Consider the following 23,829-nt stretch of genomic DNA (forward strand, 5'->3'; position numbering starts at 1 on the left):
AAATTCTCTTCCTTGTCAAATGATATGTTTTTGTTAAGTTAATTGTGAAATCTGGAGTCGTGATTACATGTAACATATTACATGTCTTACATGTGCTCCTCTTTCCTTTTTTATGTTTACAAGTAGAAATGATTCACTTGTAGCCGGTGTCTTTAAACAGTCGAAAATATTAACAGTACATGGTTTTAATTTTTGAAAAGTATCTGAATTTTTAAAGTAATAATTACCTTCTGGCTGTACATATGTCAAATCAGGGGTATCCCGAAGGATGTTCCGTGGAACACAAATCAAATGCTACAGTGTTCCGTTGAAACGAGGATGTACAGTAAACCAAAAACGTTAAATACTGTAAGATTCTGCAAATTTTGCGGAGACAAAGTAGAAAATGAAGTACACTTTCTTTTATATTGTCCCCATATAAAAATCTTCGAGAGAAGTTTAGTATTTTCAAGAATTTGATTTAAAAAGATGATATCAAATCAGTAATATATTTACTAAACCAAAATAATTTGGTTAATGCAAGACAAATATGTCAAGCTTTTGAAGTTCGTACTAACACGTAGTGTCTGTTGGTACCATGATTAATGGAAGTACTATACAAAAAAAATAATAGACTTTTGCTACAGCATATCATTAATTTTCACTTGTTATGTATAATGTTTTATTTACATTGTTTGTCATGTTGTATATGTCATGTTTGTTGTACACTTGGATTACGCATTGTCATATATATTATATGTTTTTTATCCAATAAAAATATTTGAATATTTAAATATATATATATATATTTGTATATAAAACGTCTAGATATTAGTCAACGATCTTTCTTACCAGGGGCCAGTATCATGAAAACCTATCTTAAGTTTCATTTAAGAGAAGACTTACGAACGCTTTACGAGAACATTACGATGGTGCTAAGAGCGTATCTCCAACCCCCTCGTGGGACATTTTTCTTGTCTCATTGTTGAAAGTTGTCTATAATTGCTTACATCCACTTCAGTTGAACTTTGGAAGATAGTTGTCTCATTGTAAATCATACCACATCTCTTTATTTTTATGAGAAAAGCCAACTTTAACAAAGATGATTTAGAAACAATGCTAACAGCTATTCAGCAGAAAAAAATGCTGTTCCTAGGGACATTTGCCGATTCTGTAATCACGGACAATCTTACGGTCGTCTAAGAAAACCAATGGATTTGTTCGATCTCTGAAGACCCTTTGGATATCCTATTTTATTCTGTTGAACGCACATGCAAGAACATTGCAAGCGCTAGTTTGTCAACTAAGAGAGAGATAGAGGTGCCCATGACCACTCTTAGAATTTTCTGTTAAGTTTTCAGTAAAAAAAGAACGCTGATACACTTAAAATTTGCTAAGAGTAATCAAAGACGATCTTAAGTTGATTATCCGTTCGAGGTACCCAGTCGATAAGATTAAATCTAAGAGAGCGTTCCGAGAAGGATAAAGAGTACTCTTAGGGTTGCGAGTGGGGCATGCATTTTAAGGGCTGTCAATCATTCTAAGATTACTTCAAGATAAACTCTTAGCAGATAAGATGATCTTAAAATGATCTTAAGCACTAAGATTGCTTCATGATACCGGTCACAGGGCGCTGATTCGTTATGAGAAACGATACTGTACACAATAAATCAATTATACATACGCCTTAAAAGTGTACAAAACAACACCAATATTAAAATAAAGAAAACAATAAACATAAGTATCAATAAATATATCGCATAACAGATATCCCTCATCAGTATAATTATGATGATGTAAAATGAAGCATATTAATCTATTTTGATTTTAATAAAACAATCTTTAACGTAATACACATTAAAAACGAACCACGCTTGTATAATTCTAAAATTTTGAGAGAGAGAGAGAGAGAGAGAGAGAGAGAGAGAGAGAGAGAGAGTTGAAAACTCATTTATTTTTTTTTCTACAAATTCTCATCAGAGGTATGAGAGAGAGAGAGAGAGAGAGAGAGAGAGAGAGAGAGAGAGAGAGAGAGAGATTTATAATGCCTTATACTAGGAATCTTAAATTTTTGGCAAAACCGGACAATCAAAATACACTTTCATGCACAATTTATAAGTAAACATATGTTATAACATAAGTTTAATGAAAAATAAAAAAAAAAACTGTAATGGATGATTTAGGACTAAGCAAAATATGGGATTCACAGACTCTTTTAATTATATAAGTAGATATTAAAAGTTTCATCAAACAAAGAATGATTGACCAGATATGACAAATTATGAAAAAATATATATTGTGTTATTACCGTTTCATCTAGAGGACAACTTTATTTTATATTTAAAAAGAAATGTCTCTCGAGTCGTATTTACTATGAATACCGATGTTCTATTTATATAAAAAAAAAACAACAAAAAAACTGGTCAATTGCAAGGTCAGTTTATCAATTTCGGCAGTCTCAATGAGGAAGTGGTAAACATTGTCGATGATTATTTGGTTGATTGTCGATGTTTAACTTCACTTTCAGCACTCTTGGCTATATCGTGATGGTACTTTTTGTTGGTGGAGGAAGCCGGAGTTTCCGATGAGAACTATTGACCTTTGGCATGAAATCTGGCAATGCTAGTCCATTAAGATTGGAGTCGAACACACCTGCCACGTGTGGGGTTCTAACTTAAGAAAAATATATCAGTGTTAACAGGCTAGTGATTCTGATGATGAACGACTTAGACCACTTCGCCACAGAGGCCCCGATTAACGATGCAAACAATTATAAATCATTATTGTTGTTATCACCATTCTTATGTATTTTACAGCTAGTTTTGATAGAAAAACAAACAGCATCATCATTATTAACAGGAACAGTAACAGTAACACCACAACCATTATCAGGACAAGGACCAACACCAGGAACAACACCAGTACCAACACCAGGAACAAAACCAGTACCAACACCAGGAACAACACCAGTACTGACACCAGGACCAACACCAGAACTGACACCAGGACCAACACAAGGAGCAAAACAAATATCATCAACAGCAACAAGAACTCCTGTACAAGGACCACATCATCACCCTATATACAGATATTGTATGTATAGTTTTAAGAATATTAATTGTTTCCTTATGTTCAACAAAACCTATTTCCATGATTCTTAATACTGGTATTAAAATAATGGTCACGTTATAACAAGATAAAAGTTGATAAGAAAATATGTTTGTTGATTCAAAAGATATTTTGAATAAATTGTTCTTACTGACACGAATTAAAGGATATAAGGCGTAAATGTCAAGTGGACAGCAAACAACGACACAACAAGCTAAACGACGTTTGTCATACACTTATCCACGAATTACCCCTAACCCGGAAATTTACCTTTATCCATTACCCTTAACCAGGAAACAAAACTTTTTCTAAAATATTTTTCAACAAAGCAAAATATTTTATAGTAGGTCTTTTGATAGGATATATAGTTAAGTAATAAATATTTTTGGATGAGTAGAACTATGATAATTGGAATAAAATGCACAAATATTGAATGTTGAATGTCAGAAAGTACCTAACAGCCACGTTCACCTATTCTCCAGGACCCAACACATCGTGTTTCTACAGCACAGAATAGGACAAACTAGGATGTCACGTGGCTCATATGAAGGGTGTGTGCTTCTTCAGGGGTCCTGACCCAGTCCTTCATGGTGTACTTAGGTTTGACTAGCGAGCTATTCAATATTTCTTTAAGTTCCAATGTCTACTGTACGCAACGATTGTTGGTTTTGGAAATAGTCCCCTACATTTCGTATTGAGAAGTAGTTTTTTATAATGTTTACACAAAGCTTTATTTAAATTTCCTAATGAAAAGTGATATTTGGTTACAAATACTAGTGGTATCTGCTTGTCAGATTCTTGTTTAAAGCGGAGTAACTCCGATCGTTCGATATTGAGAGCCGATTCACAGTTACGACATATTTCATGCTCCTTATACCCCCTTTGCTTAAGATGGCCTTTGAATTTACAAATTGTATCTTTTAAATTCTGTGTGTTACTGTTATTTCGATGGTGGCGAATAGCTTCCCCTTTTATAAATCCAGAGAAAACTGTTGGGTTATGCATAGACGTCCTACATGTATCTAAATACTGAAATGTATTAGTAGGTTTGGTGTAGCTCTTTTTATCAAGAATTCCTGAACCTCTCCCCTTTATGTATGTCTTTGTTTGAAATTTCATAAGTTAACATAAATAAGGGTGATGATCATTTGCTATTTTAAAGAACTCCTCAACCTCTTCTCGTGATGAATGAGCTATTATAAACGCATCATCTCTATATCTTCCGAAAAATAAAATCTTATCTTTATACTTATATTTTTCAATGATTTCATTGATAACTTCGAATGCTCTAATATCACATATTTCTGGGCTGCATTTTCTTCCCATACTAGCGCCTATTTTCTGTACAAAGAATCGGTCATTAAATTCAAAATAATTGTTCTTCAACACTGTGGCTACTAAAGATTTAATTGTTTCACAGCTAGGTATAATTGTATCGGATAATCATCTTTAACTGCACTGATATAAACCCGTCCAAAAGATTGAATGAGTTCATTGAACTCCATGTTGGTATAGATACTGGTGCAGCCAAAAGAGATTGAAAGGCAATCCCGATCAGGCCTTAAATTTTCTATTTTATTTATGAAATCCTCACTATCTCTAATGTAACTGGTTTGTCTTTTAACTATAGGTATCAAGAAGTTATCAATAAATTTGCTAACCCTTTCGATGACAGAGTTGCATTGAGAAATTATTGGTCTGCATGGGGGCAATTCATTTACTGCCATCGTTTGGCTTTTTATCCCTTGAATAACGCTGTCACTTAATTTGTGAAGTTTAGGAATAAAAAAGAGACGACCCAATCTGGGTCCCTCTTTCGATGAGCCACGGAGAAAATCAAGAGTTACCCCATCAATCTCACCATTGTCCAACATCCTGCTGACTTATGTTTGTATATTATTTTTAATCAGTAATAGATTAGGTTCGTTTACCTCCGTGTAATGGATAGAGTTTAACTGCCTTAACCTTTCTTTAATGTAGTGTGTCTTTTTGGATATTACAATTGCGCCTCCTTTGTCGCTCTTAGAGAAAACAATATCATGCATGTTTCTCAAAGATCGTAATCCTAGCTGTTGTTCTTTAGTGTAATTGTAGTAGTTATTTTGTAAATCTAGATTAGATAATTCAAATTTTGTGAGATCTAAATAATTTTCAAGTTCAAAGCAAGCAGGTGTTGGTTCATAAAATGTTTTCTGTCGGAACGGATGCAATTCCCGCCTTTCTGTATTGCCGAAATGACGACGACATCTAAGTTTTCTGGCAAATTCTGTAAAGTCTCTCATTACAGATCTGCCTATGTTATATTTCTTAGGCATAGGTATAAATTTTAAACCCTTACTTAGAACTATGCATTGTTCGTGTGTCAATTGACAGTTAGCTAAGTTATATACATACTGTTTAGCTTTATATACCTGTGCTTTTTTTTTGTCTATTCTTTCTAGAAACCCGATCGTGTTTTCTTAATTTTTGTTTACAGTTTTAACTTTCTATTTAAATCTGCGAGCCATTCTTTAGAGTGACAACTGCAATGTTGATAGTTATAATTACGATCACAGTTATAACCTTTACGCCTAATACACACCACAATGGATAATCGAGCTGTCTGCAATCACAGACAATTGGAAACTGAATGAACAAATTATATCGTACATCTACTTAATAATAAATCATGATGTTGACCTCAACTAAACTTTTATATCAGTGGTTAGAAAGTAAAAATATGTTATTCAATATATTGATACCATAATTAACACACATAACTAGACTTATCTGTATTGAGGAGTGGTAGTAGTGGTACTATGAAAATTATAATCCAATTAAGATAGCAGATTAAAACTTGTTTTATTAAACACGAAATAGAAAAATCCCTAGACAAAATGATTACATATTTCCATTGTATTATAACACTAATTAGTAATTATATGAATTGTCTCTGTATCTTTTCCTTTGGTCATATGGTCCTGGTGTTTTTCGGATTGTTTGTACCGGATTGCTGCTTTAAATTCGGCAAGCTTACTGTCATTCTCTTCTGATAGTTGTTATTGCTTCCTTTTTTCATCCAGGAAACCGTCCATTATTTGAATAATTCTGTCCATGAATGTATTTTGTGTGTCTTCTGTGATATTCTTCATTAGATCTCTAAACATAATGTTTATGTCATCATTGCCCAGATCAGGGGTGCACCTCATGTTCAGGTGACAGAAGGATGGCATATTTTGCGATGTTTTGCCGTAAACCATTCCTTCTCTGGTTCATTACTTCTTCTATCTTGTTAACTGCTTCAAATGCAATATCTATGGGGGCAGGCCGGTATTGTCAGTAAGATCAGTAAGGTCCAGATCATCAAAGTCACTGTCGTTCATTTCATTAATCCCATTAGCTACGAGTGCTTCCTGGTTTAGTGGTGGATGCGAACTGTCCATCTTTCTCGTTTTCTTTAATTTCAACTTGCACCTTTCTGTCTTATTCATAATATGATTGAAACAATCGAACTAGGTTAGCAGAGATTCTTTTAGCTCTGGTCTTTCCAAACTCATAAATAAACACGTGACAGCGAATAGATGACAACGGCGAGACGTAAGAATGCCTTGCAGAAACACTTATTAAGTGTGAGTCCCTGAGTACAGGAAATACGGATCGACATCAATTATAATTGAAGCGATACACGGGAAGGCGCTAAAAAGACGATGTCCTTTAATCTAAATGTTGAATGTCAGAAAGTACCTAACAGCCACGTTCGCCTATTCTCCAGGACACAACACATCGTGTTTCTGCAGTACAGAATAGGACAAACTCTATTAGCCATAAAACCGAATTGCCGAAAGATAAGATATTTATGAAGACAACCACTCGAGTTCTTCCAAGTTGGTTTATTTATATTGCTTACATCTGTTTCTATGGTCTTTTATATGAATTCATTTTAAAAATATCCACGGAAAGATAAATTATTGATCTTTAAAAAGCTTTAAAGTTTTTTTTTAACAAGTTTTCGAAAAGGGCAGTATTCTTATCGTAATGAGAAAATCGCGTATATTATTTTGCATTGAGGCGTGTTTGAGTCCATTGCTTTATCATTACGTATTTAACACAAAAACCAGTTGATATATCATTTCGCCTGCGCCGAAAATCGCGGATGCGAGACATGGAGACCATAAATCCTGCACCGGCGGTGCCTTCGGTGTATCGCCAACAAATAGGTACATAAAAATCATTGTTAACCTTCAAGAGAAAGTATCTACTGATTTTTATAATTTTTACATTAATATCAAAGCTATAAGAGGCTATCAATATCACAGCAAACATGGTCTTCTGACGTTAATTAGTGTCGTTGTAAAAACAATCAATCGTTGTTTTTATTTCATATCGGTTAAGAATTAGCTTCTCTTATTGGATAGCAAGGGGCCACATGGCATTCTTTATTCTTTAGTAAAAATTTCCAGGGTCTTTAACAGAAAAAAACGGACCAGAAAAACCGATCGTTAACTAACTTTTACATGTTAATGACCATTAGGGCATGGTTTCTCTGTTTAGAGTGATGTCCCTTTAATAAAACGCAATCGCGATTGAGACGTTTGGACATGGCTGAACTGGAAGGCACATTTGCTACAGACAACTCAAACGATGCTGATAGAGACAAACTACTCAGCAACAAGAATTATAAAATTATAGAAAATTTATTTTGTATTCATATACTGAAAAATTGCACTTAAATGGATGGTAGTGACTTATAGTTATCACTATGACTGGTCTTCACTCTTTCCTATAGAAATCGTACAATAACTCGAGTTTGCTTTGAACAATTTGAATTTATGAGAATTTTTAAAAACATGGTTCCTCAATGAAATAAACATAATAGTTATTGAAGAACTGGTCATTAGTGTGATACATGGACTGCCCGTAGGACAGTGGTATTGACTGCGACAGCGATAATGACCTCGCCTATGGCTCATTCATTATCGCTGTCTTAGTCAATACCACTGTCCTGTGGGCAGTCCATATATCACGATAATGACCAGTTCTTCAATAACTATTATATAATTATATATCCCAACTAGTTCGCAATGCCCGTGTCTGTATCGATGTTTTGGATTTCAATGAACGTAATCTATGTATTACTGGTAATTTATTAAGTCAAGGGCTTCGTTACCACTAATTACTTATAAAAAACCTTTACTAAATTCTTTCATAGATACACAGATTTGGTTTGGGAGAATTGCTGCAACTGTAGAAACTTATTACAAACGGGATAGTTCACCATAACTGTTACGGTGATGTTGTTTACCGAGCCCATAAATTAAGATACGAGCCGGGAAAACTTATCGATCCGTTTAATAAACTTTTTCTAAAAGATTACCAATTTAACACTACTATCATATCTTTCAAGATTGTTTTTATCGGTATAAAATAATATTGATTTTGACTTTTGTTATCAATGAAATGAAACACAACTAAATATTATTCCTATACACATATGTACATTCACGGTTCTACGTTATGTCGATTCCTATATTTTGGCATTGTACAATGTCATGCTTTTCTCTGACTGTTAATTACAATAAATCAATTGGATGTTGGATAATTCCTGGTTGATATTTTATGTTATCAAATAGTTCGTTTCTATGTATGTTGGCGTTTGTTTTTGTTGCACTTTATAACCCGGATTTGTTTTCTCTCAATCGATTTATGATTTTGAACAGCGGTATACTACTGTTAATTACCTTTATTAATCTTAGATACGTGATATTTTATTAGTTATTATTGGCTTTGAACTAGTTTTTAGTAACTGCGAGTTCTCTCACATTCATACTTTGTGTGTGTGTGGTTTTTTTTTTGTGTTTTTGTTAGTTGTTATTGTGCTTTGTATCAGTCTGACGAGTTAAGCTTTTGCAACAGATTTTTATCTCACCTAGCCCAAAGGGCCAGGTGAGCTTTTCTCAACACTTGGCGTCCGTCGTCGTTAACTTTTACAAAATTCTTCTCCTCTGAAACAACTGGTCCAAATTTAACCAAACTTAGCCAAAATCATCATTAGGGTATCTAGTTTAAAAATGTGTCTGATGACCCCGCCTGCCAACAAACATGGCCGACATGGCTAAAAATAAAACATATGGGCAAAATGCAAGTTTTGTCTATTATCTTGAATACCGCTAAAAATAAAGAAAATCTGACGGGGCAAAAATGTTCAGAATGATGAGATCTACCTTCAGTGTTTACATCAAAACTGTCAGTCGACTTTTTATAGGAGTTATTGTCCTTAATCGACGAATTTCACCATTTTGTTTTCATTTATGCCTATTATCTTGAAAATAATAGTAGATTGAGAGAAACTTTAAAAGGCAGAAATGATCAGCAAGACAAGATCTACAAATATGTCAACATGGTCTTAATCGTCAGACGACTTCTTATTGGAGTTATTGCCCTTTAATGACGATATGTATCATTTTTTTTTGCGTTATTGCCTAATATCTCAAAAACTGTAATAGATAGATGGAAACTTAAATAAGCAGAAATGATCAGCAAGACAAGATCTACAAATAGATATAAGAAGATGTGGTATGAGTGCCAATGAGACAACTCTCCATCCAAGTCAAAATTTATAAAAGTAAACCATTATAGGTCAAAGTACGGTCTTCAACATGGAGCCTTGGCTCACACCGAACAGCAAGCTATTAAGGGCCCCAAAAATTACTAGTGTGAAACCATTCAAACGGGAAAACCAACGGTATAATCTATATAAAAAACGAGAAACGAGAAATACTTATGAACCACATCAACAAACGACAACTACTGAACATCAAATTCCTGATTGAAAAAAAGGTTAAGTTGTTGAAATTGTCTGACGACACTTATTAGAGTTATTGTTCTTTAATGACGATTTTTACCAATTCTTTGGGTTTTTGTCTTATATCGGAAAAACTATAATAGAAAAATAGAAACTTAAATAAGCAAAAATGATCAGCAAGACAAGATACACAAATATTTCTAAAGGCCTAAATCGTCAGTTCACTTCTTATTGGAGTTATTGCTCTTTAATGACGATTTTTACCTATTTTTAGTGTTATGCCTCTTATGTTGAAAACTATTATAGATAGATAGCCACTTTAATAAGAAAAAATGATCAGCAAGACTAGATCTACAAATAAGTCAAAATAGCTAAAATTATCATTCAACTTATTTAGATGAGATTGACACTTTAAATAGCAAAAATGATCAGCAAGACAAGATCCACAAATTAGTCAAATTTTGCCTAAATCGTTAGAAGACGGCATTAATAGGAGGGATTGCTCTTAAATGGCATTTTTTTTTTTACTTTTACCCTTTGTGTGTTTTGGGCAAAGACTAAAGAAGATAGAAAAAAACTGTATACAAAAAAAAAAAAAAAAAAAACGATCAGCAATGCAAGATCAACAAAAAAGAGATTTTTATCATGAATTCTATTCTAGTCCATAATGTTGGAGAGAGTACACTGATGAAGATGATCATATACTGTTGGATAGTGTCCATTGTTGAAGATGCACTTAGACCTAGGTGAGTGACACAGGCTCTTTAGAGCCTCTAGTTATAGCTTGTTCTTATGTTGTGCTGTTACATCCCCTGCACAAGGTAAGGGAATGGTTGGGTACCTACTATCACGTTCAACCCCGCCACCAGGTGCCTGTTCCAAGTCGGGAGCCTGTAATTCAGCGGTTGCTGTATATCATATTTGTTTTTATTTTCGTTTTTTAATTATGTACATAAATCAGGCCGTTACTTTTCTCGTTTGAATTGTTTTACATTTGTCATTTCGGGGCAATTTAAAGCTTGCTATGTGGTATGAGTTTTGCTCATTATGCCCCCGTCCATCTTTCCGTCTTTCCGTATTTCCATCCTTCTGTCCGTCCGTCCCATTTTCGTTTGTTTGTAGCTTGAGAGTTGAAATTCATGTCATCAGACACATTCTTCTTTTATTGTTGAAGGCCATACGTTGACATATAGTTGCTAACTTCTACGCTATTTGGTTTCTGGGTATGAGCTGTCTCATTGGCAATCATACCACATCTTCTTATTTCTATATAAGGTTCATAACTTCTCTAAGCAAGTGAAAATTGTGAAAACCAAATCCAAGAGTCCATTTTATCATCAGTAACAATTCAAATTTGAAAGGAATTGATTGGATAGTTCTCCAGTTATTGCACGAAACAGCTGGAACCGATCATCTACCACTTTCCTGTCCGTCTACCGTGCGGCCCCAAATTAATTTTCGGATTTTTTCGGAAAACTCTTTAGAACTCAAATCTATTAATGAAAAACGTTTTCGTTAATAATCGCTATATAAAAAAGAAGAAGATGTGTTATTATTGCCAATGAGGCAACTATCCACCAGAGTTCAAATGACAAAGATAAAATCAAGTATAGCTCACCGTATGGTATTCAACAATGAGAAAAAAACATATAGTAAAGTCAGGAATAAAAGACCCAGACATGAAACATGTGAATTTATATAATACAATTTACAAAAATCAAATATAGCGGACAATTACCAACGACAACCACTGAATAACAGGCTCCTGATTGAGACACACACATTAAGAATGGGGCGGGGTTAAAAATGTTTGTGATCGCCTAACTCTAAATATAAAAATAAGAAGATGTAGTATGATTGCCAATGAGACAACTCTCCACCAGAGACCAAATGACATAGAAGATTACAACTATAGGTCACCGCACGGCCTTCAACAATGCGAAAAACTCGTACCGTATAGTCAGCTATAAAAGGCCTCGAAATGACAAATGTAAAACAATTCAAACGAGAAAACTAACGGCCTGAGTCATGTACAAAACAACGAACAAAAAAACAAACATACAGCAATAAACGACAACGACTGAACTACAGACTCCTGACTTGGGACAGGCACATACAGAATGTGACGGGGTTAAACTAGTTTTCTAAACATGTTTGTGCGTGCTTAACCCTCCCCTAACCTGGGACAGTGGTGTTACAGCACAATATAAAAACAAACGGTAAAAATCAGTTTCAAATGGCTTAACTCAATAGATTGATAGGAAACACAAACCAACTAACATATAAACAAATAGAATCAAAGAACCGATATACGAGTACTCGCAGTTACTAAAGCTATTTCAAAGCCAATTACAAATAATAAATAAATTATGCTTTCCAAGACTGAAGTATCAATCAGTACACATCTAAAAAATTAAGTGTTGAGACGTCATAATCAGTCTGAGAAACGCATGACCTTATGCAATGCCAAACTATATAGGTAAATAGTATCGACAGGATGTAGGATCGTGAGTACTCATAACTGTACCTATATAGCAGTATATATTAAGTTATGTTTCAACTTTTCAAAAACAAAATCAATGATTTTACTACGATGTTAAATTGATAACATTTCCGAATACGTTTACGTCAATAGTTTACATGGAACGTATCTAAATTTACCAGCTTTATTAAGAACATCACTGTAAAAATTAGGATGTGATATCCCGTTTTTAATAAGAATTTTACAGCTACAGTCAACCATCCTAACCAAATCTGTGTATCTATGAAAGAACTTAGTAAAAACGAAATGACTGACTTAATATTCTAACAGTTATGCATAGATAACGTTCATTAAAATCTAAAACGCGACTACAGTCACGGGCATAGCGAACAAGTTGTGCAATAGACACCCCATCAGAAGGGGCCAAAAGGATCATCACTGTGCAAAAACATAAAATTAACAACACGGAACAAACAATTCAAATATTCAAATGCTGAATAAGACAACTATTGCTGTCTGCATTAGATTCATTTAAAGTAAATTCCCTTGGGTAAATTTCCGCATTAAATATAGAAAGTTATAGATTATCTAATGGGATATTAGCTGTCAAATTCATGTTCACCGATTTGACCCAATTCTCATATCTTATTTATAACATACTAAAACGTATATTAAATCACAAAAGTCCATAAGAAACAATTAGCAATGCATGGGTTTGCTATCATGTTCAGAATTTCGTGCGTATTTTAGACCAGACGACGTCATTTAGTTATACATCGAGATGACCTCCAAAGACTGACGACGATCCTATAACCCGATATAAACATAAATATGAATAAAAGTAGATAGCGAGCACGTACAATCGGATTTTTCTAGGTCTGTTTAATTTCAGGTTATAGGTAAAAAATAAATGTAAATCATCGTTAACCTGCATAAGAATGAACGCAATAGGTATTCCTAGTGTCTCCCTTTTTTCACTTTCCAATGTTGACATACTTTTTTTTAATGAAAAAACATGCTGACCACCATATGCTGAATACATGTGCATACAGGTCAAACTAAAGGTTGCCTGAATACGGATTTAAATGGGTTGAGTTATTGCAAAAATACATCAGTGATGTTTGGGCTTATTTTGACCAAACTGACTGCTCATAGCGAAATGTTATCTCTTTATTCCGCTTTAACTGATATTTGCAACAAAAACCAATCGTAATTTATTTTTTGTTGCATCGGTAGCTAATGCTTCTTTGAAGCAAAAATATCATCAGGTAATGGTAAATGTTTTTAAATTAATTTGTCAATTAAATGTAATCAAGACTGATCTTTACTGAGTGTATCCATAAACTGTGATTCATAACAATACAACAACAAGTCTGCTGTTAAAAGGCTGCAATATTGGTGCCCTTATGAATGCATACAACCTGTCGATAAACTGTATTGCTAAAATATACAAAGATGTTGTCAAGGAAAAAAATTACAAACTTTTCTCAAGAAAGGACCGAAATACCGTCCTCCGTCTATAATAGATTGGAAACAGTGTCGTCAGGTCATTAGAGACGCTCTGTCTGCCTACTGTAAAAATTGGTGCAAACGTGAAAAATCTGATAAAAATCTCTAAACAGTTATTTGTATAAAATTATGAATACTGTTAATATTCGAATATCTCATTTTGAAAACAATTCTGAAATTAATAATAGGGTCCATGATATTCCCATTTCTAGAATGAAAAATAAACTCCAAGTACTCGCAGAGCGGTTTGTGTTCGTACCGGCAGACAAGGCAGCCAATAATGTAGTGGTGGTATGACGCATATACTATACGGAAGTTCTTCAAAACGAAATTATCAATTCCTCTACATTCAGGTCCGTACGCACCACTGAGAGTCAAATCGTTAACAAGCATATCACTGCCATTACACAGCTTAAAGCCTCTTCCGAACATCTGAAAGTCCCTACCATGTACTGGTTACCGAAATTACACAAAAAACTATTTAAATTCCGTTTCATCTCCGCATCTAGTAAGTGTTCTACTACTAATCTACCAGTGCTTCTTACTACCTCCCTTACTACTACCAAATAACTGGTTATTAATTGTTGTAATAAAGCTTATGAAAATAATGGTATTAATTATTTTTGGAGTGTTAAAAATTCTTAAGAGGTTTTAGATAAAATACATTCTTTTGATGGTCCTTTTAATTCTGTTGACAGTTATGATTTTCTACTCTCTACACTACACTTCCACACAATCTAATAAAGAAAAAGTTTTCATATTTAATAAAATGGTCTTTCGAAAAATCTCATTGTAAATTTATTTGCTGTAACTCGTTTAAAGCCTTTTTCTGTAACGAAAAAGGAAAGTATGCTAGATATACCTAAAATTTACGGTAATATTGACATGTACTTAAAGCGCGAAAATCACTATGTGATCCGTGTAAACTCATCGAACCTTTAAACAAACTTATTAGTAAGGGTTATCGTACCAATGTTGTAATTAGATCTCTGAATATAGTTTACATTGGCACTAATATCGATTTTGTCATTAACAAATCAAAACATAACTAAATTTGTATATTTTTTTTTCAAACGGGATATATAGAGACACACACACACGTTTATTTTTATCTTTAAAGAAGTCACTCCTAACTATCCTACTACCTGTCGATACATTTATTTTTGGCATTGCACAAGTCATGTCTTCTTTGACTGTTCATGACGTTAAAATACTAAATCCCTGGGATGTGTTTTAGTTGATTTCAGTCTTTGATGCATGATTTTTTATTATTAATTGTTTGGCTTTTAACTAGCTGTCAGTAACTGTGAGTACTCTCAAATCGTACTTTCTTGTAAATTTGACCTGTTGATACTATTTGTAATGTTTTTTTTTGTTATTTAATGTTAATATGGATCTTGTCTATATACCAGCTTTGATTATTTGGAATTACTACAAATTTTCACTTCTTCGTACTATGAACATCAAAATTATTTCACTTCTCCTTTAATACTGTTCTTGCACCCGTACAGGAAGTTTTATCTAGCACTAATTGTATAGTTTTATTGTTGATATTCACCCCATATGTACCAAGTGTTAGATTAGTTTTATTGATATTAAAGAAATTTCTTGGTATTCCTAAACGGAAGATTGTATACACACAGAAGAAGAAGTATACTTAACAACAAAATTATTTTCATTTACCTGTGTATAATATGACGCAGGTTTTTTTCAAAAGTGATGATTTTCTAAAAATTGTTTAACATTTCACAGTGGTATCTCTTACTTTAACTTTGTTTAAACCTGTTTATTTTCTTCTGACCTTAATTATTTATCCCTTATAATTTTTATTAACTATGTATTTGCATTCAGGTATCACAGATCAAATTTATTCATTCATTGTGTGTTAATTTACGTTTTTTGATTGAGTTAAGCCTTCCAATTGATATTTTATGGTGTGTCTTTCTATGTTGTGATGTTATACTATTGCTTCAGAAAAGGGAGAAGGTTTGGTACCATTAAAACGTTAAATCACGCTGCAAATGTTTGCATTTGTCCTAAGTCAGGAATCTGATGTACAGTAGTTGTCGTCTGTTTATGTAGTTCATACGTGTTTCTCGTTTCTCGTTTTTATATAGATTAGACCGTTGGTTTTCCCGTTTGAATGGTTTTACACTAGTAATTTTTTGGGCCCTTTATAGCCTGCTGTTCGGTGTAAGCCAATGTTCCGTGTTGAAGGCCGTACCTTGACCTATAATGGTTTACTTTTATAAGTTGTTACTTGGATGGAGAGTTGTCTCATTGGCACTCATACCACATCTTCATATATCTATTAATTATCACAGTTCCAGTAAGTATATCTAGAGATTTCCTTTTTCATTACAGAATAAGGCTTTATGCGAATTGCAGCAAATATATTTGCAATCAATTTTTTCAAGAGACCGTTTTATTATTAAAGATGTAATATTAGATGTGAACACAAATCTATTTTTTGACTTAAATGTGGATATGTGAAACATTGCACTTAAAAAATTTGGTTATATTGTTTTTTTTGCATTTATAATTTCTATTTTACCCCTGCAAACAGAGTAGTGGTGGTTTTTGGACTCAGCTTGCCTGCTGTTCTGGCCAAACTAACTTGAAGGCTTCATTTTTCGTATATTTTCGGAGTTTTGCCCTCTTAAGTTTAAAAGTTTCATACTCTTCGGTAAACTTTCTTTAGTCGCATCTCCTCTTACATGCTTCATCAAACTTGTAGCTTAAAATATAATTATGGAGAGACATTTCTGTCGAAGATGAAATATGCCTGTTACGAGAACAACATTACCATATGATACAAGATCATTCAAATAAGCAGAACCGCCTCGGAGGTCTCGTGGTAGCGTGTTCGCCTAGAGTGCGGGAGGTCGTGGGTTCGAACAAAAGACTTTAACATTGAAAATTGGTATTTGCTGCTTCTCCAAGCAAGTGGCATTAAGGAGTTAAAGCAAAGACTGGTTGGCTCGGAGTCAGAATAATGTGTCCGGGTAAGGTGACATGTCTTCCTGCGGACTGTTACTTAGTGAGCTATCACGTTAAAAATCCGGCTCAGCGTGTCGGTCTGGTAAAAAGCAGGATAAAATATTCATATTACATTAACATGTTCTCGTCCTGAATATCCTGAATATCCTGAATATGCATATTAATTTGCCGCTGGCCATGGACGTTAAACAGCCATTTTTTTGAGTTCTAGAAATAAACAAGGCTTCACTTATTCATGTTTTGTAGTTCCTGGAATACTTTTTACTAGTAAATAAAAGTATTTACAAATTCTACTGATGCAGTTAAAACGTGCCCTTTTGTATATTTCATGATAGAAAATCAAATCAAATAGAAAAAGGAAGTCCCTATAAACTGGGTTTTTTAAAACACCAGAAAACTGGGATGTTTCCTGAAAACAGGGAATATGAAAACTTTAGTATCAATAAAACCAGGGCCTTAGACAAAAAGCTAGAAGCATGTTATAGAACAATGGACATAAAAATTGAGCAGAAACATCAAAACTACATCCTAGAGCTATCAAAAGCTGCTTATGAAGTTTAAAGGGGGAAATTTACATATTCTTTGAACAACACTCTACATACAAGCTTTTACCAATACACCAGCATGATAATCAAGGGCTATGCATCAGAACATCACATTCGGTCAGAAATAGAAGTAGTAACAGACAACTTTAGGTTACAATAAACCATTAGATTTTATGGGCGCAGCCATTTTATGAGCATAACATGGTATTCAGAATTAAGAGTATAGCTAATCCTGATTGGTTGATATGTGCGCCCGTTATTTTTTGTTATTAGAGACTTCGTGTATTCTGCATTATACCAAAGGCCAAATAAATTATTTTCCTTAGCCCTAACGGAACTGAGATTCTTTTAAACGCTAGGATGAGACACGTATTTTTAAGTGCTAAATTGATAGGCATGGGAGATAAGTACAAATTACGCTAAGAAAAGCAACGCGAACCTATATTTTTTGGACCAAAAACTGTCCTAATAACTTTTCTTTCATTCTAGCAAGGTTTCGTTAAAAAAAAAATCAACTTTTTAAAGTCTGTATCTCGAAAAAGGCTATCATTGTCGCCTATGGGGAAATTAATTGTTTATTTCAATCTATATCGTATCAATTTATTCCATACTACATCAAAGGTAGAGGTAAATGGCCAAGGTATGGAACTCTTCCTGTCACACATTGAAGATATAAAAGAAAGAATGAAATCTAGAGGGAACTATAAGATATATAACAAACAGATAGAGGAACAGATAAACATAATCAAGAGAAATGAAGCCGATGTAGAAATAAGAACAAAACAGGATGAGACACTTCTAAAAACAAAAGCTCATCAGCCTAAAACCAGCCACAGTAATAAAATACTAGTATCCATAGGGGCAGAATGTATAAAAAATACAGACGAAGAACTTCAAAGTAACTGGAATAGAGCCATTGAATGGACAGAAGATTAACCAACACCCAGTCAGAATACAAGTGCAGTCAACACGTCTACTATACATAACTATTGTGCCATATGCAATTAGACAGCACAACCAGAAATATCCATAGACTGTATTGTATGCGGCCAACTGTTTCACTATTCATGTGAAAACATTGATCTTGTAAGGATAAGCCAAACTGAAGAAGAACAGTATTTATCTAGGAGGTGCTCTATTATGGACATGGACGTGAAAAATATATCACTGAGAAGCAATAGCTCAATTATAGATACAGAAGAAACAATACCAAAAGTAAGTCTAGAAGAACAAGGCTCGACAGAGGAATATAGTGAAATGGCCCATAAAGTTAAAAACGTGCCAGACAGTAAATCTAATGACAGTCCAATTATAAATGACATCATAGAGGAAGAAGCAGAAAATGCAATACACCAAAGAACTAGAAATGAACAAAATGGCTACATATAAACAGCCTAACCAATTGTTACAGAATGGCAGAAATGAGCAAAAAGAAAATGTAGATGAGCCAAAAAACATCAAAACAAAACCGAAAAGGCAATATAAGTGTAAAACTATAAATGAAACTGCTCAACAGCTGGAAGATCAACTAGCACAATGCAGAGCAAGACTAGTCATAATGGAAGATACCAATAGAGACTATAGAAACACAATCAATCTACTTAGGATGTAAACAGAAGAAAGCACTTTTGACAAAGGTAATTTAAAATCCTATCAGCCAAATTGTAACTGTAGCAACAACTCGCAGGAGCAGACTATAAACAAAGCAGATATGATGCTGAACAACTTCAGGCTAGAAATGGAAAATAGAGACCTAAGAATTAAATATCAAATGGAAATGAATAAATTAAGAAATAAACTGCAAAAAAATGGAATTACAGAAAGAACTAAGAATGTGGCAAAGACCAGGAAGTCATGAATATTATTCTTACCAGAATATGGATAATACTAGGAACACAAACCAACACCAAATTAGTGATCAACATACTGGCGTACAGCTAACAAATCAGCAATCCAGGATTCCTAATCAAGCCAATCCACTATACATGAATCACATGGCGCCTCCACACTATAGCCAAATACCAACAGCGCAGAGCAGAATAAATCATGGCCATATACAAGCACCAATGTACCACAATAGCAGAATACAGGCTATACCCGCAAATGGCCAAAGCAGTCACCATTACACTGGCTATAGAAGTATACCAACTGGCAGTATCAACACTAACATGATGCAAAATGCACATTCATACAGACAGCAATATAGGATAGCTCCACAACCTATACCACAAAATATAAATTACCGCCAAGGATATAGTCAACAACAGACAAATAGAAAGGAACAAAGTCAAAGAAACATCAATAAAAGATTCCAAGACCAAAGAACAAGTATGCCAGTAATAGCTAAACAAAGTCAGGCAGAAGAAATTGAAAGACAAAATCAATTACAACAACAAACAAAACAGGCTGATAATATAAACAAAATAGACAAAGAACCAACAGAAGAAGATAGACTGAACATCAATCTAACAAATTCAGCTGCTTTATTTACCGCAAAAAATGATGAAAATAAAACGCATAGAGAAGTAAACCATCAAGTAGAAGTCAAGTCCAGAACTGGTCTTATAACAACGGCTTCTAGTGGGGACGCCCCGCTGGAAGCAGTCTGCCATCCTATTACAACGGCTTCTAGTGGGGACGCCCCACTGGAAGCGGACTGCCATCAGAAGTTTCCCTCTCAAAGGGGGGCCAATGTTGGTTGTCCTAAACATCTAAAGGGACTAGTTCAGGCTGAAAATCTAGAAACCAAAGAAGATGGGAATAGAAAGAAACCAAATCATTTTTAGCCAGCGGCCGATCAAACAAGATAAAAGGGAGATCATTATTGGTACACTGAATGTACAAAATGTGAAATCAAACACTCTCTATACCTAAAACTTGTTAAGGGATGTACATGTGTTATGCATTTAAGAACACTGGCTCTTCAATGCGGAAAAGAAAATCATAGGCGAAATTGCTGAAAATTGCGGATACATAGCTAAAAGCGTTGATGATAATGATTTCAACGTATCAATGAAAAGGGGATGTGGTGGAGTAGCCATAGTCTGGAAAAAAGAAATTAATGAAAATATAAAGGAACTGATAGACGGTGGAAATAGAATACAAGCCATACATATTCAACAAGGAGACAAACCAATATGTCTTATAAATGTATATATGCCATCAGATAACAAAAATGCAGATATCGAATATAGAGACACTTTGGCCCAAATTGATGAAATGATAGAGAAATATAAAGATACACTCGAAATTATAGTATGTGGAGACATGAACGGGTCACTTCGCAGAAGCTCTACACCTCATGATAAAATTCTACAGATTTTCTGCAAGGAAAAATGTATAGGAAATACTGAGAAATGCCCATTAAAAGAAACATTTTATCACCAGAATGGTAAATCGAAAGGACAAATTGATTACTTCCTCTTCAAAAGTAACTCTGAAATAATAAATAAAATCAAATAAATTGATACCCTTGATACTGACCCACAGAATACTTCGGACCATGTACCTGTTATTCTGACACTGAATAGCCAACTGAAAAAAATAAAAGAAAAAGCAACCGCTATCATAGCAAAACCTAAATGGACTGACTGTGACCATCAAATCTATAAGGAAATCATCAATAAAGATCTACCAAACCTCATGCAAAAATCAAAAGGCATCATTGAGCAAGATATAAGAAATCTTGAAAAATTGCTACATAAAGCCGGAGAAGCGGCAATCCCGAAGTATAGAAGGAAAATCAAAATCAAATCCAAGGGAAAGGCGATATGGAACGAACAAATAGAAAAGGCATCAAAGCAATCAAAAAATGCATATAAAGTATGGAGGCAACATGGAGCACCTCAAGAAAGAAGTAGCGAGCTCAAATCAAAATGACAGCTGCAAAAAGAATACTTCGAAAAGCACAAAGATAAGCTTATGCCTCTAAGAGAGAATCAACAGCGGAAAAAATAATGAAAGCTTCAAATGCAGACACAAAACTTTTCTACAAGCCTATCAACATGCAAAGAAAAACCTCACTTGCTAACACCAAGAAACTGAAACTGAATGAAAAGACGGCAGAAGATGGACCAAGTATAATGAACATTTGGCAAGAACATTTCCAACAACTAGCTACGCCAACATTAGAGCAGAATTTTGACACTGAAAAGCTAGAGCTTGTAGAAATACAAAACAATATAATAGAAACCATAGAAAGGGAAAAAGGTCAAGGCATTGATCATGTCAATGTAAAGGAGGTTAATATGGCCATAGCAAAACTTAAAGGAAGAAAAGCACCGGATGAGGATGGAATTTCGGCAGAACACTACAAATATAGGATGGATGAGTTAACTCCCTTTAGAGTACATTTGCTAAATTTAATTTTAACATATCTGGATGTACCAACCTTCTTAAAGACAGGGATTCTTACACCAATCTTAAAGAAAGAAAAAGACAAAACATTACCATCTAGCTATAGAGGAATAACTGTAACTAAAACATTTGCAAAAATATTACAAAGTATACTGAAGGATAGAGTTGACTCTGTATTTAATAACATACAAAACTCACTGCAAAGAGGTTTTACAAAAGGAGTGTCATCACTTTGCGCAGCTTTCCTCACTCCAGAAGCAATCGAAGAAAGTAAGAAATTAAAGATACTGATGATCTTAGTAACTCTTGATGCAGAAAAAGCATTTGACAAACTAAACCATGCAATCCTTTTCAATAAGTTGTACCATTATGGAATAAAAGGAAAACTCTGGATACTGTTGAGAAACTTGTATAAAGGCATGAGCATTAAGGTGAAATGGGAAGGTCAATGTACAGAAGATGTTATGGTGCTACAAGGAATTCAACAAGGTGCAAAACTTTTATACAACACTATATAAATGCTACAACAATGTCATACTGCATAGCATTTTAAAAAGTGGACTTGGAGCATGTATTGGTGATATACAAGTCCCCGCACCCACATGTGCCTATGACATTGCTGTCCTGGCAAATAGTACTGCAGATGCACCAGGAATACTAAACATAGTACAGCACCACACAAGCAGAGATCTAGTAAAAATCAATCCAACTAAATCTGAAGCTGTTTTCTACAATGCGAAAGGCTCAAACTCATCACCATTGCAATTCGAAGACGATGACATCAATATAACCAATGAAACCAAACATCTAGGTATCAAAAGAAACAAGCACAACAGGGCAAATATCCCAGAAAGAATAAGAACCGGCAGGGCAACAATATACAGCCTTCTGGGAGCTGGTTTACATGTCAGAAGAGGATTCTCACCCATGGTCGCATACAATCTATGGAGAACATATGCAGTACCAAGAAGCATCTACGGACTTGAGGTGATGAACTTACTTGCAAAAGAAAAGGATATGCTAGAACTGGCAGAGAGAAAAATTCTCCGAAAAATTCAAGGGCTTCCAAATAATACAGCAAATATGGCTGTCTATACCCTGGTAGGAGCAGAACCTATTGCCATCACATTAGACAAAAATCTACTAATCTTCTTCATGAATATTGTTAGAAATTCAGGAACCATAGAATGTGAAATTCTGCGCCGATAAATAGCATTTTCAGACCAAAGAGGAATTGACTTTATCAAAAGAGTGGAAAAAACTCTATCAAAATACAATCTGAAAACTAGTAGTTACTACATAGAAAAAACACTTAAGAAAATCGAATAGAAAAGGCTAATAGGAATAAAGATCAAGGAATACTGGAAAAATGAATGTCATAATGAAAAAATGAAAAAAACATCACTTAAATACATAGAGATACAGAACAATCCATTAAATGAAGCCCACAATATCTGGAAAAGTGTAAAAAACAATAGCAAAGATGTAAAGGTAGGAGAAATAAAAGCAAAAATAAGTACTCATACGTACATTTTTTTGTACATATTACAAACCAAAAGAGCTAAGTTCGATCCAAAAGTTAACCCTTTATGTACAATCTGTGAACAGGAATGAAGATCTAGAATATTTTATTCTACATTGCAAAAAATTGGAGCAAATAAGATCTAAATATTGTACAAAAATCAACCAAACAGAAAATGGATGAAATTGATGCCTCAACATACAGGAAGATCATACAACAAGGGAAGCTACTGCAGCTCATAATGGACTGTACTAGCAAGGACATAAACTGTTACTCAACTGTGTATGAAAACATTGAAACTCTGGCTAGAAATATGTGCTATGAGATGCACATGCTGCGCACAAAAAGGATAAAAACTTGATCACAAGTACAGTATAAGTTAAAAAATCTTAAAATAAAATAGTTCCTTACTTTTATCCTTTTATTATTTTATGACTTATTAGGACTTAAAATAACTTCTGCAAAGTTTTAAGATATCAAGTACCTTTAAAGAATAATGACAAGATCCTAAAAACAGGTAATTTTAACCTGTGAAGGAAAACTTATG

The 23,829-nt window shown here is 34.1% G+C and overlaps 1 protein-coding gene across 1 annotated transcript in view; it reads left to right on the forward strand.

The window, feature by feature from the left end:
- The first annotated feature begins 584 nt into the window (after positions 1-584).
- The window catches only part of LOC127702821 (mucin-2-like), a 117,635-nt gene continuing 94,390 nt past the window's right edge, over positions 585-23,829 (forward strand). Inside the window, exons 1-2 of the mRNA XM_052207121.1 lie at positions 585-590; positions 2,796-3,035. Coding sequence (XP_052063081.1) covers positions 585-590; positions 2,796-3,035 — 246 coding nt within the window. The remainder of the gene's footprint in view (positions 591-2,795; positions 3,036-23,829) is intronic.

This window comes from Mytilus californianus, unplaced genomic scaffold, assembly GCF_021869535.1.
Source record: "Mytilus californianus isolate M0D057914Y unplaced genomic scaffold, xbMytCali1.0.p SCAF_5, whole genome shotgun sequence".
Taxonomy (NCBI): domain Eukaryota; kingdom Metazoa; phylum Mollusca; class Bivalvia; order Mytilida; family Mytilidae; genus Mytilus; species Mytilus californianus.